Here is a 21,229-nt window from a genome sequence, read left to right as displayed (position 1 = left end):
AGTATTAAGTTAAAACAACCATCTGTATATCATACTTAATGCAGATAAATGGCAAAAAGCAGTGGATAGATGCTGCTGACAAAGTCCAGTGAGGCAAAAATGCACATCAAGCATTCTCACAACTGCCGTTAGATGATTTACATCTACTAATGATATAATTGTGTTTTTAAATCAGTATGTCCATATGTGAAGGCGCATGGCTCAGTGGTTAGAGCGTTGAACTTATGACCATGAGGTTGTGAGTTCGATTCCCAGACTGAGCTGCATGTCGTGTTCTTGAGCAAGACACTTTATTTCACGTTGCTCCAGTTCACTCAGCTGTAGAAATGAGTTGCGACATCACTGGTGCCAGACTGTATCAGCCCTTGCCTTTATCTTGGGCGATTGGTGGCGTGGAGAGGGGAGGTTGATATGCATGAGTGACTGCTGGTCTTCCATAAACAACCTTGCCCGGACTTGTACCTTGGAGGGTCTCCGATGTCCATATGAGATTATTTCTTGATGAATTCCACAATTTGCCTTTCACAATGGTTCTACATTAAGTATGATACACAGGTGTTTATTTTAATTTAATACTACTTCTGTTGCACATAAAAGATACATCTATCTATCAGTACACACACACACACACGTGCATTTACATGCGTGTGTGTGTGCAATTGTGCATAGTTACAGACTTTCAAGCAAAGATATTTCTGTGTGTTCATAGAAGAAACCTTCCTCCCCTCCTCCTCCTTCCTCTGAGCACATAAATCATGGCCTGATATATCAATTATATATTAGGCACACTTTACTAAGTCACTACTCTCAACAGGAGATGGTAGACACGATAAAAACACACGCACAAATGCACACATGGTGTGAAAGGGATGAAGAGAGGTAAGAGGGGGAGAAAAAAAAAATGACCGAGAGGAAGGGGGGGGGGGGCATTTGCATCAGCCGACAACTTATAATCTTATTTTACACTCACAAAGCAACTCTGAGGAATCTGGTATTGGTCGGTGCTTCTGTTTCATTGTTTCTAAGTGTGTCAAGATGGAAGAAAGATTAAAACATGTGCTTATGCATCTTTGTGTAAATAAATATATTTTGTATGTATATACTTATGCAGGTGTATAACTATATGTATGTGTGTTTGCGTAAATATATATGTATGCATAATTTGTATCCACACACACATATATTTACTTATATACATGTATGTATACATCTGTTTTCATACATTCATGTATGTATGTGTGTGTGTGTGTGTGTGTGTGTGTGTGTGTGTGTGTATATATATATATATATATATATATATATATATATATATATATCCTTAATTATGACAATGTATAAAGTACATGCGTGTGTGATGTAATTATATAAATATATATACTCATTTCTGGGTTGATATTTTTGTATACATAACAGTTCATGTAAACCTAGATATAAATAAACAATGCTGTATGCACGTATATATATCTGTTATATAGTTATATAAAAACATCCATTGTGACACCAGGGCAAACATTTGCTGGCATACAAGGTAAGGTGGGTGTGTAAAACATTTATTTCTATACATCCAGGCACAGGCATGGCTGTGTGGTAAGAAGTCTTGCTTCCTAACCACATGGTTCCAGGTTCAGTCCCACTGTGTGGTACCTTGAGCAAGTGTCTTCTACTATAGCCTTGGGCTGACCAAAGCCTTGTGAGTGGATTTGGTAGATGGAAACTGAAAGAAGCCCATCACACACACACACACACATATATATATATATATATATATATATATATATATATATATATATATATATATATATATATGAATGAATAGGTTTGTGTCTGCATTTATCCCCCCCCCCCATTGCTTGACAACCAATGTTGGTGTGTTTACATCCTCATAACTTAACAGTTCAGCAAAAGAGACCAATAGAATAAGTCCAGGGGTTGATTTCTTTGACTAAAGGCAGTGCTCCAGTATGGCTGCAGTCAAATTAAATATTAAAAACAGAATAGTTGGATATTAACCCATTCAGTCCCAGAGTTCTTAAATTTCTGAATATTACTTCAAAATTTTTACAAATGATTGAAAATAGGTTAAAATGAAAAAAATAATAATTAAATCTCCCTTTACTTCAAGCAGAAATGGAAATATTCAGTGTCCTATGAATAGGACACGGAGACAATGTGATATAGCTTATTTAATGTTTTCATTTAGTGTCCTATTTATAGGGCAGTGGGACTTAATGGGTTAAAGATCTTGGTCAAGACAACTCCATTGATAGTTGCATGCGTGACAGGTGGATGACAGGTGGATGACAGGTGAAATGGGTTTTGTGTGCTGTGAGTGGATCCACCAGGAAATGGTTAAGTCATGGGATTGGGATGAGTGACGTTATGGTGAATGGCAGACGAGTTCAATTCATGATCCGGTTGGGGAGGAATAAAGTGTGTTAAGACAAGAATAACAATGACAGTGATGATGATGATGATGATGTCAGCAACAACAAGAAATACATTCAAATCTCCTCTGGAGATCTGATAATATTGGTTGAAGTAGTTTTATGGGTGTGTCAGAAATAAAGAGGACAGGATCCCTGAAGCTGTTAGCACTAATAAATAATGGCATCATCATCATCGCCGTCATGATTTTAATGTGCTGGTAGGGGTCGCAGGTGACAGTTGTACGATGGCACAATGGTGGTGATGATGATGATGGTTTGTGTGATGGGAATCTTTTATTTTTTACTCGTTTCAGTCGTTAGTCTGTGGCCATGCTGGAGCACTGCCTTGAGGAATTTTACTCTGGTACTTTTTGTAAAGCATGGTACTTATTCTATCGGCCTCTTTTGCTGAATCACTAAGTTAGAGACAAAAACACGCCAACAACACCAGTTGTCAAGCACTTGTGGGGCACAGACATAAAGACACACATACATTATATATATATATATATATATATATATATATATATATATATATATATATATATATATATATATATGATGGGCTTCTTTCAGTTTCCATCTACCCAATCCACTCACAAGGCTTTGGTCAGCCCAAGGCTATAGTAGAAGACATGCCTAGGCAGCCATACAGTGGGATTGAACCTGGAAGCATGAGGTTGAAAAGTAACCTTCTTACTGCACAGCCACGCCTGATGGTGGTGATGATGATGATAGTTGTCATGATGATGATGGTGGTGGTGGTTGTTGAAGTAATGAAATTCTAATAAACACACGTGTTTCCCATTGAGATTTCATTTCAACATTGTTGTTCTAGCAATACTTGTAGTCATCATTCCAGTCTAAACGACTTGTCTTTAAAAACCTCAATACCTGATGATCATTGGAGGTCTGTCTTCCCTGTTGCCATGGGTTGCACAGTTTGACAGGACTCAATGGGTCCAAGGGCTGCATCATGCTCCAGCATGACCACAGTCAAGACAAACAAAAATGACCCCTCAATAGGGGTTGGAGTAGAGAAAGAGGCAGAATAAAAACTGTTTCTATCAAAAAGTCAAAATATATAAGAGGTTAAGGTAAACGGAATCTACCGATCTATACATTTGATATCATTTATCAATCAGTGGAATATTGGTTTTTTTTTATAGAATTAATGAGATTGTTCTTCTATTTTACAGCTATCAGAATCGGGTAGAGCAATATCATGATTTTGATCCATTCTTCTGTCCTCCTCATCCATCCAATCCATGGATTACTGATGATACCACAGCCTGGACAGCAAGCTCAAACTGGTGAGTTATCTTAAATTATTCTTAAAGAGGTGGTGCCCCAGCATGGCTGCAGTCTAATGACTGAAACAAGTAAAAGAATATTTGAGAGAGTAAATCTCAAGCTAAACCTAACTTCTGCTGATCCTGTGGAATATCCACAAAGTTTTCCTCATACATTTCTGACATGGTTTTCCCTTCATCTTACTCTGAAGTTTTTTTTTCTTCTTCTTCTTTATCATTATCATCAAACGTCCATTGTCCATAATGGCATGGGTTGGACGATATGACCAGGGCTGGTAAGCTGGAAGGCTGCACCAGACTCCAGTCTGATTTGGCATGGCTTTATACAGCTGGATGCCATTCCTAATGCCAACCACTCTGAGAGCATAATGGGTGCTTTTACATTCTACCAGCACAAGTGCCATTTCCATGACATTTCCGAGATACATTTACATGCCACCGGCACGGGGACAATTTGCGTAACACCAGTATCTGCCACGACTGCAATTTTGCTCGGCTTGATGGGTCTTCTTCTTAAGCAGAACATAATTCTTACAGGAATAATTTCACTCAGTACATACAAACATCTAAGTAGACACGGTCTTTTGAGAGTTGTCGTAGGCAGCACCATATAAGGCTGCAGACTTCTCAGTTCAATGTTTGCAACTTTATCCATTAAATCCTTTGTGCTCTTTGTCAATACAAGGGATTTCTGCACTGTCTCTGCCAGATTTCACACACAAGTATTGATTGAGATTATGATAGACAACACTTGCCCAAGGTTCTACACTAGTGGTTCCCAACAACGGGCCATATGGCCCTTGGGGAGGGCTCCATTTAATATTTAAAATTTATCTGCAATAAACTTTTTTTCTTCTTTTACTTGTTTCAGTCATTTGACTGTGGCCATGGTGGAGCACCACCTTTAGTTGAGCAAATCGACCCCAGGACTTATTCTTTGTAAGCCTAGTACTTATTCTATCGATCTCTTTTGCCAAACTGCTAAGTTACGGAGACGTTAACACACCAGCACTGGTTGTCAAGTGATAGTGGGAGAGACAAACACAGACACACAAACATGTACACACACACACAATATATATATATATATACGATGGGCTTCTTACAGTTTCTGTCTACCAAATCCACTCACAAGGCTTTGATTGGCCCGAGGCTATAGTAGAAGACACTTGCCCGAGGTGCCACACAGTGGGACTGAACCTGGAACCATGTGGTTGGTAAGCAAGCTTCTTACCACACAGCCACTCTTGCGCCTTAATAAACTGATTATATTTCTACAAAACACAAAATATTTAGACAGTCTTTTATGCAATTCCTAATAATATTTAATCATGAAAATATAATAGGAATTTTCTAGATATTGAATGGTTACAAGTCTCAACCCCACCACCACCACGACCAAGTACAATAAGAACTAAAGGGGGTTCATAGGTAAAAAAAAATGGTTGAGAACCACTCCACAGTGGGAATGAACCTGCTATCATTTATGTAAAATTTCATGCTTACTCACATCATTTTTCACATTCCTCTTCCATGCTGGCATAATCGGGATGGTTTGACAGGATCTGATGGATCCAAAGACTGCATCATGCCCCTGTGTCTATTTTGGAATGGTTTCTGCCACTGGGTGGCCACTTTGCAGAGTGTATTCAGGGCTCTTTTTGTGACACTGATTACCAATGTGTTGGTGCTTCGTTGAGAGAGTGACTTCTAATTAGAAAGAAACACAAAGGAGGAGTAATTAAAAATTATGTAAGGCATGTAATGAAGGTTAGATGATATTGAGGCTAATTGATAGCAGAGCCAATCAAATGAGAATAATTATGTTCACAGGTTACAGACCTAAGATTAACTCTTTTGATACTGTGGTGGTGATTTGAAACCTCAAATGCTAGATAATCAGTCAGACACCAAATTCAAACCATCTTAGTGATTAGATGACCAATCAGCATGAAGCTGTGACATGATGTGGTTTTCTAGAATGTTCTTTCTTGTATCTTATAAAAGACTGTTTTGCTGCTCAATTAATCACAGAGTGTTGAAGGTGGCTGTGCAATATGTTCCACCACTCTTACCACCAGGTGGATCCAGACATTTGTACAGACAACTCCAGGTTCTTAGACAGACGGAACTAAACCTAAACATTCACATAATGTCTCCTAAATAACTTCTACAGATGCGGCACAGTTTCTCTCTCTCTCTCTCCCAGTCAACAAACATTTATGCAGTTCGTTGTAAATAGCCAACACCAAATATCTTTATGTCCGGCAATAAAGATGTAGTCAAATGTTCGTGGTTTGCTTCAATTAGTATTCATGCAGCCAACTAACTAATTATATCCTCATTGGCCAGCTCAACTCATGCAACAAACAACAGGTGACAATACGAACCTGCTTAAAACAGCCTTTGGTTCAATGATATAAACTTTCAGTTTAAGTGATCCAAATTAAAATAGAAATTTGATAACAAAAGTATTAAAGTGATCTAAATTAAAACCCTCTTTCAAAATTCCATGATAATTTATGTTCCAAACACCAGGTTAATAACAACAAAGTTATTTTTCTTGATTCATTATTTTCAAAATTAAATGAAACAAAGGCAGCATATTTCAACAGAAATTTGATAAAGTAAAAGTTTCAAACACTCTTTTCATTCTTCCAGCCTTGCATATTGATCCTAAACATTTGTGATATAATCACCTGATTGCCAGACTCTTTTGCACTGAAAGTTGCTTCAGTAAAATCACATCCAACAAGTCATCAATCCTTTTATATTCGTCCTTCCCAATTTTCTCTCTCTCTCTCTCTCTCTCTCTCTCATTTTTTTGATTTTTATTATTTCATGAATGTCTTCTAAACTAATTGTTTGTCATTTATAAGAAATGTCATGCTTTGTAAAATATTTGATTTAGTTTAACTTATTTGCCTTAAATTATGTCATGGTGCTATACATGATTATTTATGACTAGAAATTTAAAGATCTTCATAATAAATAAGCAAAAAAAGAAACATTAAATATATTCTATGGAGTGGCTACTGCAGTGAGAGCCACTGGCAATGCCATTGCAGTTGTGTAACCATGAAGCCTGGCTGAACATACCATTTATTCTGGGGTGTGCAGCCCATTACTTCCTCCTACTGCTTAATTCCCCACCCCCAACACTATGTTTTTTTCTGTTTCTTTGTTTCCTTCTAATTAGATTGTGATAAATAAAAGTCTATCAGGATCATTATTGGTTCTATGCATCTTCTTCCCTGGTCTTTCATTTAAAATTCAAATTTCTTATTCTGCTGAGATTTATCTAGAAATGATTATCTCCCTTGCAAATTACTGGCCACCAGGGCACACCATATATAACTTGTTTGTTTTTTCGTTTTTGTTGCCGTAGTGATCAACCAACTGAAAAACGGGTTAAGATGTGGAGCTTTGGCTTACATGAATTACTCTCGGACAGAGCTGGACTCGTCTGCTTTGAATCGTTTCTCAGGAAAGAGTTTAGCCATGAAAACATCCACTTCTGGCTGGCCTGTAAAACCCTCAAGTCCTGTGCACAGTCTCAAGTGGCAAGTCAGGTCGAGAAAATCTATGAAGACTTTCTGGAACGTGGTGCTCGCTGTGAGATAAACATTGATTGTAAGACAATGGAGGAAGTGCAAGCAAACCTCAAGAAGAAGCTATCCAGGTGAGTTTTATATCTTTTGTTTCATTCATTAGACTGCAGCCATGCTGGGGCACCACCTTGAAGAATTTTCAATTAAATAAGTAAAAAAATTTTTGTAAAGCCTGGTACTTATTGTTTGTCTTTTTTCCCAAACCACTAAGTTATGGGATGCAAACACACCAACACCAGTTGTCAAGCGGGTGGGGGGGGGAACAATGACACACACACATATACAAACAACAGGCTTTTTTCAGTTTCTGTCTACCAAATACACTCACAAGTTTATAGTAGAAAACACTTGCCCAAAGTGGCACATATTGGGAGTGAACCTGGGACCATATGGTTGAGAAGCAAAATTCTTACTACACAACCACCTAATTAGCATAAACAGTATAGATGCAGGTATGGCTTGTAAGCACAGATTTGGCTGTGTGATTAAGAAGCTTACTTCCAGCCATTTGGTCTTGGGTTCAGACCCACTGCTCAGTACCTTGGGCAAGTGTCTTCTAAAGACCCAGATTGACCAAAAGTTTGTAAGCAGATTTTGTGGATGGAAACTGAAAGAAGCTTGTTACAGGCACAGGTGTGGCTGTGTAATGAGAGGTTTGCTTCCCAACCATATGGTTCCAGGTTCAGTCCCACTGCATGGCACCTTGGGCAAGTGTCTTCAACTGGTAGACAGAAACTGAAAGAAGCATGCATGTGTGTATGTGTATGTCTGTCTGTATTTTTTCCCCACCACCATCACTTGACAACGAGTGTTGGTGTGTTTATGTCTCCATAACTTAGTGGTTTGGCAAAAGAAACCAATAGTGTAAGTACCGGGATTTTAAAAAAATAAAGTACTGGGGATCGATTCATTCTACTAAAAATTCTTCGATGCAGTGCTGCAGCATGGCCAAAGTCTAATGGCTGAAACAATTAAAACATAAAAGGTGCTGTGTGTATGTATATTTACTCTTGACATCACATGATGACTCTTAGACTAAAGCCTTTAAGGTGGTGCTCCAGCATGACTGCAGTCCAATGACAAACAAGATAAAGGATCTAGATAGACACACTCATACGTGTGTGTGTGTGTGTTTTCATGAATAAGTTGTTGGAAGAAATATATTGCTTCTAACAGCTGTGGTCCCTTCCTACTGTGAACCACTCAGCCATGAAGCTGAAATGATGTCAGTAGACTTCGTTCAGTCATGCAGTCAGTGGGTGTACACAGTTTTAAGTGCCTTTTTCAGTGTCTCCACACAAAACATGTAATGAAGCGCACACTTTGGAGAAAAAGGACAGCCCCATAATTCATACAATTCTGCCATGACTACCTTAAAATTTAAAAGGTGATAGATTGCCCAAAAGATGACTAAGAAAACCAGAAACTTTACAAACAGCTGGCCACTCACAAGCTCTAAAATTCCCACCAGAATCACACACACACACATACCCAAACTTATAAGAATCTCGGTTACCAGCAAAGCCAAACTTCTTTAGAAAGAGATGATGGAACTGTAGCAAGAATATTTGTCTATAATTTATTATTTTTAATTTAAGCCTGGTACTTATTCTATTGGTCTCCTTTGCTGAACCACTAAGTTACAGAGACATAAACACACTGACATTGGTTGTCAAGTGGGGGTGGGGGTCAAACACAGAAACATGCACACATATATATATTAGACAGAATAAGATAAAGCCGTGTGTATGTATATATATATTTATATACATACATGACAAATTTCTTTGTTTTCTTCTATCAAATCCATTCACAAGGCTTTGGCAAGCCCAAAGTTATAGAAGGCACTTGCTTAAGGTGCCATGCAGTGGGACACAAACTTCTTACCACACAGCTACACCGAGAGAGAGAGGGAGAATACCATTTCCTAAACGTTTGTGAAGAGAGATTGAACAAAGCAACCCATGATTGAAAACTGCTTAACCATTTTATCATACCTGTTTTCCCTCTCTCTCTCTCTCCACACACATATACATATGCATTCTGTAACCTCATGATCGATCTTAAACACACACACACACACAAGAATAATATTGGTAATGACTTTGTAGTTTCAGACAACTAAGCCATCATTGTGTTGTCTGATGATGGCTTAGCCAGCCAAAACTTCTAAGCCACTGTCGATAATATTCTTGTTAAAAAATAACAAATTTGTACTCTTCAAAAGTATAGAGTAAGACAGATTAATGTAAAACTGTTTTTATTATAAAGGATCATGAGATCCCTTTAGTTTTGTCGAAGATGTTACCTCCCCGGTGTTGGTGCCACAAACAAAAACAAAGGTCCCAATACACTCTGTGAAATGGTTGATGCTAGGAAGGGCATTCAGCCTTAGACACCAAGCCAAACATTAAAAATATATGTACAAGATGTGGATCTCTTCTGACTCATCTAGGCGAGTTATGCCACCAAATATATGCTGACTCCAACCATGACAACCCATTGTCAGTGTGGGCATGGATGCATAGCGAATTTGAAACCAGATTACTAGATAGCTGAGCAGACACCACAAGGAGACCACTTTTGTTTCATATGATCAGCAGATTAACTGACCAATCAGTGTCAGGCCATTGTGTGAGTCACCTTTCTAGAACTTTCTCATTGGGCCTTAAATAAAGGTGGTTCTTGGTGGGAATCACAGAAGGTGAGGCAGCTGCTCAACATCTCCATTCTCATTCACCAATGACAGAGAGAAGAGAGAGATTTTGTCACCACAAATTTAGTGAGTGAGTTTTCCAGTTGAGAGGGGCCAACCATGGATTGCTATATCAGTTGAATCACTGTACATCCCAGTGGTATGTCTCTCCCAGTGTGTAATTGTCACTGTTTTTGTGAAAGGACCAACATGGGAGATGTTATGTGCAGTGAATTAATATTGTGGAGCCAGCAAATAAAGTGAGATCACAGCTGTAACCTACACCAGTGTCGCATAACCAGCCCACTCAAAAGTACCTTGGATCATAGGGTGACATGCCGTGCTTGAGGAGACCTATTGAGTCAAGTACATCAAAATCAAATCAAATGGAAATTGTAGTTGTGGTCCCCGTGCCATGGCACATAAAAAGCACCATCCAAATGTGGCTGATGCCAGCTCTCTCGTCCCGACTGGCATCTGCGTCAGTGGCACGTAAAAAGCACCATCTGAACATGGCCGATGCCAGCACCGCCTTGACTGGCTCCCATGCCAGTGTCACATAAAAAGCACCATCCAATCATGGTCGATGCCAGCCCCCTCTCGCCCCTGTGCCAGCAGCATGTAAAAAGCACCCACTACACTCTTGGAGTGGTTGGCATTAGGAAGGGCATCCATCTGTAGAAACATTGCCAGATCAGATCAGACTGGTGCCTGGTGCAGCCTCCTGGCTTTCCAGACCCCAGTCGAACCATCCAACCCATACCAGCATGGAAAACGGACGTTAAACAATGCCGAGTGTTAATTACGTCTACATGCAGCCCTAGAAATACATTATCATTCACCAACAGCAAGCAACTACCCGTGACTGATGCAAAATGACAATGATGATGATGATGATGATGGTGGTGGTGGTGATGATGATTTTTGGCGTGTACAGTGACATTCATGTTGATTGGACAAGTTTGTGTGTTTGTAGAAAGGAGAAGAACACTCTAACAATAGTGATGTCCTTTTGTTTTTATTTTGCAGATATACATTCGACCCTGCACAAAGTCATATCTATACTCTCATGAAGAAGGACAGTTATGCACGATTCCTTCGTTCTGATGAATATAAAACTTTACTTGCCAACGCTGTACAACCAACCAGCAAGAAAAAGTGAGTTTTATTCTTAAAAATTTTGCCTTGTTTTATTTATTTTCCTTTTTTTTTCTTTCGCTCTATTATTTATTTATTTTTATTTTTTCTTCTGGTCAGTCTACATTGGAGGAGATAGTTTAGTGACAATATAGAATTCTTCACATTTTTGGAAATAATCTAGCAGAGCTGCTTGATATACAAGTTTGTGTGGCTGTGTGTGTGCATGCGCACATGTGACTGTGTGGATGAGAAATCATTGAAACCCCCTCCCCAATGTTCTGCTGGGATTTATTTTATTGAAACCCCACCCCCAAGATGAAAGGCAGAATCAACTTTGGTAGAATTCAAACTCAGAATGTAAAAACGAATAAAATGCCATGAAGCATTTTGACTCATGTGGTAATGACTCTTCCAGTTCATCACCTTAATATTGATCTGGTGGTTGTCACACATTGATGACCGATCAATACCCAGAAACTCGGGTCCATGTGTATCATGTCAGGCTGGAGATGGGAAGGCTGACTTCCCTTTGCAAATACTGCTAGGACACAGAAAGTGTGTCAATAGCCAGCTGGAGGAGGTGTCTTCCTGGGGCTACAAGCTACAATAGCATCAACCTTTAAGGGTTAACCACATTTAGGTGGCAAATATACTTCATGATAATGAATATAATTTCTAGTAAACACATACACATGAAGTGTGTGTGTAGCCTTGCATATTTGCTTGACACCATTTGGCACTGTTTATCTCTCCTATGAACAAAATGTCCATCAGGTTCAACACTGGTTCAGCACATGAAAACATTATGATGTTTTAATGTCATCTTTTCCTTTGAGACAGATTTTCTATGGCCGTTGAGCAGCAAATGACACTGCTCGTATGATGGTGATACTCATAACCATCAAGTGATGTTGAGACACACACACACACACACACACACAGGCTTCTTTCAGTTTCTGTCTATGAAACCAACTCAAAGGGCTTTGGTCAGCTCAGGGCTGTAGTAGAAGACACTTGGCCAAGGTGCAATATGATAGAGCAGAACCCAAAACCATGTCAGTGGCAATTAAACTACTTCAACCTACAGCCATTCTTGCACCCCACGGCCATGCTTGCACTCAACGGCCAAGGCAATGGTTTAATAATTAATAAGAACTAAATTCCTGATTTAAATAGTCAATTACTTAAGTGTGTTTTCCCTAATTTGATTGTAATAATTGAATATTTAGTGATTAACTCAAAAATCTTAAGAATTCCTCCTTAATATAATGGTTTAGTTGTTTATTCAAGAATGTTCTACATTTTTCTGGTGTGGCCCTCTAGCTTGCCAGCTCCTGTCAAACTGTCCAGTCCACGCCAGCATGGAATACCAATGTTAAATTATGATGATGATAATGCATCAGCTTTAGCATCTCTTCATTCACAAATGTAAAATTTGTCCTCACCCCCCCCCCCTAGTCAGGTTATTAGATCCATAAACCACAAACAGTTGTTCTCCCTCCCCCCCTCTCTCTACATATACACTAACAACTCCCTCCACTGTCCTTCACAGACCCTTTCCTCCTCTTCCACTTCAACATGTTATGACCAGCCAACCAGCAGACATCAATAATCGTGTCCTTATGCAAACACTACTGTACAAAGCAACTTTTTAGAAAACTAATTATCATCGTTTTAATGTCTACTTCTCCATGCTTGCACGGCTCTGATAAAGTTTATTGAGGCGAATTTTGTATGGCCGGATGCCCTTTCTGTTGCCAATTCTCACCCGTTTCAAAGCAAAGAAATATTTCCTCATAGTCAGACATTACATAATGATACGTCAAGGAGTTACACCTTATAAGATAATATATAAAAGTTTACGTTGTGTTAGAACACGTAATACTGCGTTATTTACCATGAGAGAACCTCTCATATGGACTTGTAGTGTATATGAACACTGTGTTTATCTCAACCATGGCAGACAATTATTACCCATCAGCAATATCAACACAAGTGCTTATATGCACCACAAGTCCATATGAGAGGTTCTCTCATGGTAAAGAATTCAGTACTCTGTTCTAACACAACATAAACTTTTAAGTGGGAGATAAATATTACCTTTTGGTATTATTAGTGCTTCTGTCACTACACACACAGAGGCAGCAACAGGGAAGGTGGACATCAAATGTAGGAGATGCAGTGAGTAGTAAGAGTACATACAAGATAATTTCTTTCAAATGTTAAAAAAAACTCAGGCAGTTGATAGTTTTGTTCCCAGAGTGTTGTACCGGGAATTTAAAAAAGGGTGCAAAATGTTTAGAGAGTTATTCTATTGCTTCTGCTGGTAACAAACGATGTCCATGTCAGAGTTAAGGGTGGATTGTATGATATTTCAGTTCTATATTTAAGAGATGAGGAATTTATTTACATTTGACGGATATTTGTCCTCATCTTGTTTGTTGTTAACACAACATTTCAGTTGATATACCCTCCAGCCTTCATCAGGGGTCTTGGGGATATTTCGAACTTGGGTTCTTATTCCTAAGGTATTTTTTGATGTTATTATTATTCAGGTCACTGCCTGGAATCAAACTCAGAATTTTGGGGTTAGTAGCTTGTGCTCTTAACCACTACGCCAAGATTCCAAGTTCGATTCCAGGCAGTGACCTGGATAATAATAATAATAACATCAAAAAATACCTTAAGAATGAGAACCCAGGTTTGAAATTTCCCCAAGACACCTGATGAAGGCTGGAGGGTATATCAACCGAAACGTTGTGTTAACAACAAACAAGATGAGGACAAATATCCATCAAATGTAAATAATGTATGACATTTGTTTAAGAAGCGCAATGCTACATGGTTGTAAGATATGGGTCTTCGTTGCAGAGAGTTTGAAGAGTTTGGACGGAAATGAACCCAGCATGCTTTGCTGGGTGTGAAGTGTTTAAGCAAACAAAGCACAAATAAGCCAAAAGAGAAAAGCCAGATATGGATGTAGAGCAGGAGAAAAAACTGCACTAGTAAGAAAGAGTAATACTAATGCATGTGAAGGATGTCAGATTTATGAATACATGTTGAATGCACCATGTGATTAGAACAGTACAATAAAGGAATTATAGAAAATATGGAGATGAAACCGTTAGTTTTCAAACCAACCATATCAGGCCCAAATATTCTCTCTGTATTATGTTCAACCCAACCAGATCAGGCCTCTCATACCGATCCTACAGTGTCATTCTTAAAATTAATAATCACATCATCAAAATCTCAAAGCTACAAGATGATGCATGTGTAATTCAAAACAGTGTGAATAAATAAGCAACACATTGGACAGAGTAATCTGAATGCTAAAGGGTTAAGTGGTGAGGACTGAAGGAGATGATTGGTCACAAAGTATTGTGGAGGAAAGAACCCAGTCAACCCCCATTCAAGCATTGACAAACAATCATCATTGTTGTTTAACATCCGCTTTCCAATGCTGGCATGGGTTGGACGGTTTGACTGAAGGCTGGCAAGCCAGAAGCCTGCACCAGGCTCCAATCTACAGCTGGATGCCCTTCCTAACGCCAACCACTCCGAGAGTAGTGGGTGCTTGTACACCCAGCATGTGGGCCAGTCAGGCAGTACTGGCATCAGCCACGCTCAGATGGTGCTTTTTACATGCCACCTGCACGGGAACTGGTCCGGCAGCACTGGCAGCGGCCACGTTCAAATGGTGCTCCATTTTTACATGCCACTGGCATGGGAGCCAGTCAGTGGCCCTGGCAACGATATAGATGTAAAAATGATAATGGCATTGATTGAGATGAGGATGTATAATAACTATATTTGAGATCTCCCCACCCCCATCATTTAGTTTATATTAAATCTTCATATAGCCTCTTCCCTCATTATTCTGTCTTGTATCCCTCATCACACTTCATGTCAGTAAGTCTCCTTACTCCATGTGTGTAAAAAAGTTTTCAGACCCCCGTTGAGAAATCTTTTCTGCTGCTGTCTAACAATCAGGGTAGCTACACCCTTGGGAAGGTGGGAAGGTGCAGATCAGAAGGTGTGTCAAGAGACTGGCTGCCTTAAACTGCATGCCTGATCTAAGTCCCTACAACCGAGGGGTGGGGTGCGGAAGAGATCTTTTCAAGGCATGTGTATATATGCATTTTCAGTACATACATATATATATATATATATATATATATATATATATATATATATATAAAAGCAGGATGGGTTATATAAACAAAACTTACAGAAGTATCTCTTGCACACCACTTCAAATTAGAATATAATTGGAGAAACTGCAGTGTAAGTTTTCTGGCGTTAGGAAGGGCATCCAGCTGTAGAAACTCTGCCAAATCAGACTGGAGCCTGGTGTTGCCATCCGGTTTCACCAGTCCTCAGTCAAATCGTCCAACCCATGCTAGCATGGAAAGCGGACGTTAAACGATGATGATGATGTGTGTATATTATATATATATATATATATATATATATATACACACACACACACACACACACACACACACACACACATATACACCCACCTACCTATATATATAATATATTATATGCAGACGTTAAATGAAGAATATGGTAAGAAGCTTTGAGTCGTATTAAGGATAGGAAATGTATAAAAGCAGGTATTTTCAGTGGATACATATTTTAACCTTGATATAAAAAAGTACATCATTTGTTTGAAGAAACATTCTCTCTCTGGGATCAGAAAAAGGATATAAACCTGACCAGAGAAAGAAAATGAATGTGGTCTTACTAGAAATTTACTTTGCAGTCAGATGATTCTGGGTTCAATCTTTCTGTGTCACATCTTGAGCAAACATGTCTTTTGTCATAGCTTCAGGATCAAACCAAAGTTTTGTGAGGCAAACTGGGTTGACAGAAACTATGGAAGCCTAATGTATGGATTGAGAGACTGGAAATTCATAAAATTCTAGCTTTATTACATATCATGCTGGGTCAGGTATTCATGTGTCTGTGGAATACCCAACCAGTGACATGCTGATTCAACAACCAGATACTCGTTATCAGAACCAACAAAGATCCATTTCAAAATTAAAGAGAAAGTTTGATGGTAGCAGAGTGTCCAAAGTGATGCAAGACGGAACCTGTAGTGTAAGTGAGAGGACAAGAAGCTGTAAAAGATGGATAAAGGAAGCAGCAAAGGATGGGCACTGCTTTGTTTTACATGGGTGAATGATAAGGAAAGAGGGAATAAAAAAAAAACAATCTGCAGACTTCCAAGAGAGAAAAACATTGAGGCAAGTGAGCCAGAACTGGAATGAGATGAAATATTTAAATTTTCATGAACAAGAAGTATTTACATTAAAAGAATAGCAAACCAGCCCGAAATTTTGGGGGAAGGGGCCAGCTGATTAGATCAACCACAGTATGCGACTGGTACTTAATTTATCGACCCCAAAGGGATGAAAGGCAAAGTCGACCTCAGTGGAATTTGAACTCAGAATGCAAAGACAGACGAAATACCGCTAAGCATTTCACCTGGCGTACTAACGACTCTGGCAGCCTGCCGCCTTTAGAAAATGAAATTTTAATAAAGAGAACAAACCATATTAGATAAAAGAAGGGGCTAAAAAGCAAGTTCAACATGTCAGAATGCAAAGTGGTGAATTAATGGCAGGAAACAGAAATTGGTATTTGGCATTTAAGGTCAAAAGGTACAAAGTCCAGTATCCTTAATAAATGGGTGTTCTTTCTTTTATTCTTTTACTTGTTTCAGCCAATTGACTATGGTCATGCTGGAGCACCGCCTTTAGTCAAACAAATCGACCCTAGGACTTATTCTTTATAAGTCTAGTACTTATTCTATTAGTCTCTTTTTTGGCGAACCGCTAAGGTTCGGGGACATAAACACCAACATTGGTTGTCAAATAATAGTGGGGGGATAACACAGACACACAAATACATATATATATATACAACGGGATTCTTTCAGTTTTCGTCTACCAAATCCACTCACAAGGCTTGGGTTGGCCTGCCCAAGGTGCCACACAGTGGGACTGAACCCGTAACCCTGTGGTTTGTGTGGCTGGGAAGCAAACTTCTTACCACACATCCGCACCTGCAGTGTCTATTTTTTTGTAATGGAAACTTTTAGGGGTTCACAAAAGAATGTAAGTAGGTGGTATGTTTTAGCTGGTCAGTTTCTTGTTATGCCTACCTTGACATCATTGTTTTGTTTATCACAGAAGACTGTCTGAGAGTAGCAGAGTGTCTGAAAGGATATGGAAAGGGACAACCTGCAGCATATATATATACAAGAATGGGAATATGAGAGAGATGGCCAAAGGAAGAAGTAGGAAGGAGGATGTGTGTGTGTGTGTGCATACATATATGTATGAGCATATATATATAGGCACAGGAGTGGCTGTGTAGTAAGAAGCTTGCTTCCCAAACACATGGTTCTGGGTTCAGTCCCACTGTGTGGCACCTTGGGCAAGTGTCTTCTACTGTAGCCTCAGGCCGACCAAAGCCTTGTGACTGGATTTGGTAGATGGAAACTGAAAGAAACCTGTCGTGTATATATGTATGTATATATATATATATATGTGTGTGTGTGTGTATTTGTGTGTCTGTGTTTGTCCCCACCACCATTGCTTGACAACCGATATTGGTGTGTTTACGTCCCCATAACTTAGAAGTTCGGCAAAAGAGACCAATAGAATAAGTCCTGGGGTTGGTTTATCCGACTAAAGGCGGTGCTCCAGCATGGCCACAGTCAAATGGCTGAAACAAGTAAAAGAAAATAAAAGAAACAAAAATGTATGCTTGCATATATGTATTTCTTTTACTTGTTTCACACATTGGGCTGTGGCCATGCTGGAGCAGCACTTTGATAGATTTAGTCAAACAAATCAATACCAGGACTTTTCTACATCTAGTATTTTCAGTCTCTTTTGCAGTGGCAGGAGACAAGCACAAACATACATAGGTGTGTGTGTGTGTCTATATATGTACGTATGTATGATGGGCTTCTTTCAGTTTTCTTTTATCAAATCCACTAACAATGCTTTGTTCAACCCAGGGCTATAGCAGAAGATACTTGCCCACACAACCACACCTGTGTGTGTGTGTTTTGTGTGTGAATGCTACATGACTAGAGGGTTACATGAGAGAAGAACATGCACATGTGTGTAGGTATGCTTTAGCAACTGTGTGTATGAATATGTACTCATGAATGCAGCGTTTGCATGCATGTGTTATGTATGTGAGTGTGGAAGTTAACGAGCTATGGAATGAATGACAACCCCTACCACCCCCACCAATCTGCTCACCAGATGACGTTAGCTTAACGAATATATCAGCTCGGGGAACAGCCTTTGGTTAATTAGTGCATGATACAAAGTTGACAACAACAACTATTCCAGCTATATGAAACAAAAACAAACAACAGTACAAAAACAGCTACTATTGAATGGAGTTTGTAACCAATAAGCGACTCTTTATACCAGTTATACTCAAAGTGGGCGGAACCATTCTTGGGGGTGGGTAGTGGAAAATGTTATGATGATACTAGAGGCAAAGTGGTTGGTGGGGGTAGATAGACTCATCTGTAAGGTTTTTTTGTCTTTTATTTAAACATTATCTTTAAAAAAACTTTTAAATGTAGTTTTAAGATTAACTGTTTTTTAGCGACAACCACAACAACAACAGACTTTGAAATATCATTAAGTAAATAAACTAATCTATGGTTATGAAGCTCATTTTACAAGAATGTGGTTTCGAGTTCAGTCCCACTGGGTGGTGCTTTGAGCAAGTGTCTTCTACTATAGACCCCAAGACAACCAATACAGTGAATTTAGATAGAAATTGAATGGCAGCCTATCATGTGTGTTTCTCTCCCCCTCTCTCTCTCTCTCTCTCTCTCTCTCTCTCTATATATATATATATATATATATATATATATATATATATAAATTTTTTGATTAATTGTAAATCAGTTTCAAACATAGTGTTATAAAGCACCTTATTATCTTCAATACAATATATCAAAGTATATACTTTGACATATATATATACACACACAGACACACAGATACATATATATATTAAAAGGAATATAAAAAATTGAACAAGGACAGGTCATTCGGAGTTTTCTTTCCTCAGTCAAGTTCCAGATTATCTTTGCAATTTCAGCTGGTTATACTCGAGATTGCTCCAAGGAAAAATTAAGCTAAGAGCACTAGATTCCTTGGAAGAAAGCAGCGAATGTATAGGAAAACAAGGACAGAAAAAAATGGAGAAATGGTACCCAAATGCAAATAAGGACATTAACAAAAGGTGTCTTTTGACTAAGGATGAATTAAATTAAGCTGGTGTGTGTGGAAGTGAAGCCTTATGGCAGAGACATAAGAGATGACAGGCATGGGAAGGAATATAGATGTTGCATGGATTATAGTCGAAACAAGAAAGAAAGGTCAGGCTTGGCCGAACACCGGTCACGTGAAGAGAAGAGAGGCAGAGGGATAGAAGAATTAGGGAGGGATGAGAAAAAAAGAAAAGGGACAGAGTGAAGTGAAAGAGGAGGGAAGGTGAGAATGAAGAGAAAGCCAAGAAATGTGAGAAAGGGGGAACGAAAGAAAGAAGAGTGGAAAGAACGAAGTAAGTGTGAAAGGGCTGACAGACACACACACACACACACACACACACGGGTGATACAATGAGAAATGAGAACATAAAAAGCAAAAACATAGAAAACGAATGTTTTTTGAACAATGAAAGAAACAAACAAACAGAGAAACGAGACATGCAACATAAAGAACATTCCCTTCGTCAGTTGTCCCCTGTTTTATCTACTCCATGTTTTGAAGGTAATATACAAGCATTCAATCCACTCTGTAAAGGGGTCGGCATTAGGAAGGGCTTCCAGCCATAAAAACCATGCCATTACAGACAGTGGAACCTGGTGTACTCCTCTGGCTTGCCAGCGCCTGTCGAACCATCCAACCCATACCAGCATGGAAGAAGGATGTTAAATGATGATGTGTGTAAACACACAATTTACTTTCACAGACAAAAACCTAATTTGTCTTTTGTTTTTCTTTGTTATTTATTTTTCTTAATTCCTTTTTGTTTTTTTCTTTGCAGGTTCTTCTCGTTTACAAGTACCAAAAAACGTACCCCAACCCCTAGCCCTCTCATGAAACGTAGAGGTAGCACCTCAAGTGACCACTCCGAAATGGGTCTTGGAGCTCCTGGCGCTCCGTGTCATTCCTATAGTACTGGAAACCTAAAGGATCTCGGAAATAACACAGCTGCATACAAGTAACTAAAAGCACCATTCCTTCACAAACACGGAATCGTGGACTTAGTCAACTTGGCCTCTTTTCAGTTTTTGTTTACGGTTTTTCTCCCACTTTTTTGTGCATCATGCCCTTTTAATCATTTCTGTTGGCATTTTTTCTCATTTTTACCCAATTTTTCCTCTTATAAACCCATTTATTTCTAACTACTGCCACAAACTACCAGTTTTTGGTCGCATTTAAAAAAAAAAATTATTTTCACCCTTTTTTTCATTTATCTAATTTTGTTTGTTCGTTATGATAATGTAATTACTGTAATCATTATCATCATCTTGATTGTTATATTGCGGCAATGCTAATTCTTTGTCAAGTTGTTGTAATTACAGAGATCCTTTGTGTGTTACTTGTTCTGTTTCCTTGTTTTTACTATTTTCGATGTTAATTTTTGTGTTTATAATTCTTGTTATTTTTTTTGTTATTTTATTATCATTTATTATTAAATGTGAAAAAAAAAACTATTTTGTTGTTGTTGTTGTTACTGTCGTTTTTGTTAGTTTTTATTTGCATTTTTCCCTTTCCTTTTTTGGTGTGAAGGCATGTTCCATTGTCTCCATGTTTAACCATTATTCTTCTGTTATTGATTCAGTTCTTGCAATCCCCACCAAGCTCCTCCTACATGCCATGCTTCTTCATAATTCAGTGATGGGGTGGTTGTGTAGTAAGAAGTTTGTTTCCCAACCATATGGTTCAGGGTTCAGTCCCACTATGTGGCACCTCGGGCAAG

General features: G+C 38.8%; 1 protein-coding gene across 1 annotated transcript in view; it reads left to right on the top strand.

Moving 5' to 3' along the window:
- LOC106873701 (regulator of G protein signaling 7) overlaps positions 1-20,963 on the top strand; it is a 225,016-nt gene extending 204,053 nt beyond the window's left edge. Inside the window, exons 10-13 of the mRNA XM_089348250.1 lie at positions 3,626-3,739; positions 7,128-7,421; positions 11,075-11,203; positions 20,291-20,963. Coding sequence (XP_089204376.1) covers positions 3,626-3,739; positions 7,128-7,421; positions 11,075-11,203; positions 20,291-20,471 — 718 coding nt within the window. The 3' untranslated portion in view covers positions 20,472-20,963. The remainder of the gene's footprint in view (positions 1-3,625; positions 3,740-7,127; positions 7,422-11,074; positions 11,204-20,290) is intronic.
- The last annotated feature ends 266 nt before the right edge of the window (positions 20,964-21,229 follow it).

This window comes from Octopus bimaculoides, chromosome 2 (genome assembly GCF_046866305.1).
Source record: "Octopus bimaculoides isolate indiv1 chromosome 2, ASM4686630v1, whole genome shotgun sequence".
NCBI lineage: Eukaryota > Metazoa > Mollusca > Cephalopoda > Octopoda > Octopodidae > Octopus > Octopus bimaculoides.
This window is presented reverse-complemented; position numbering and strand designations above follow the sequence as displayed.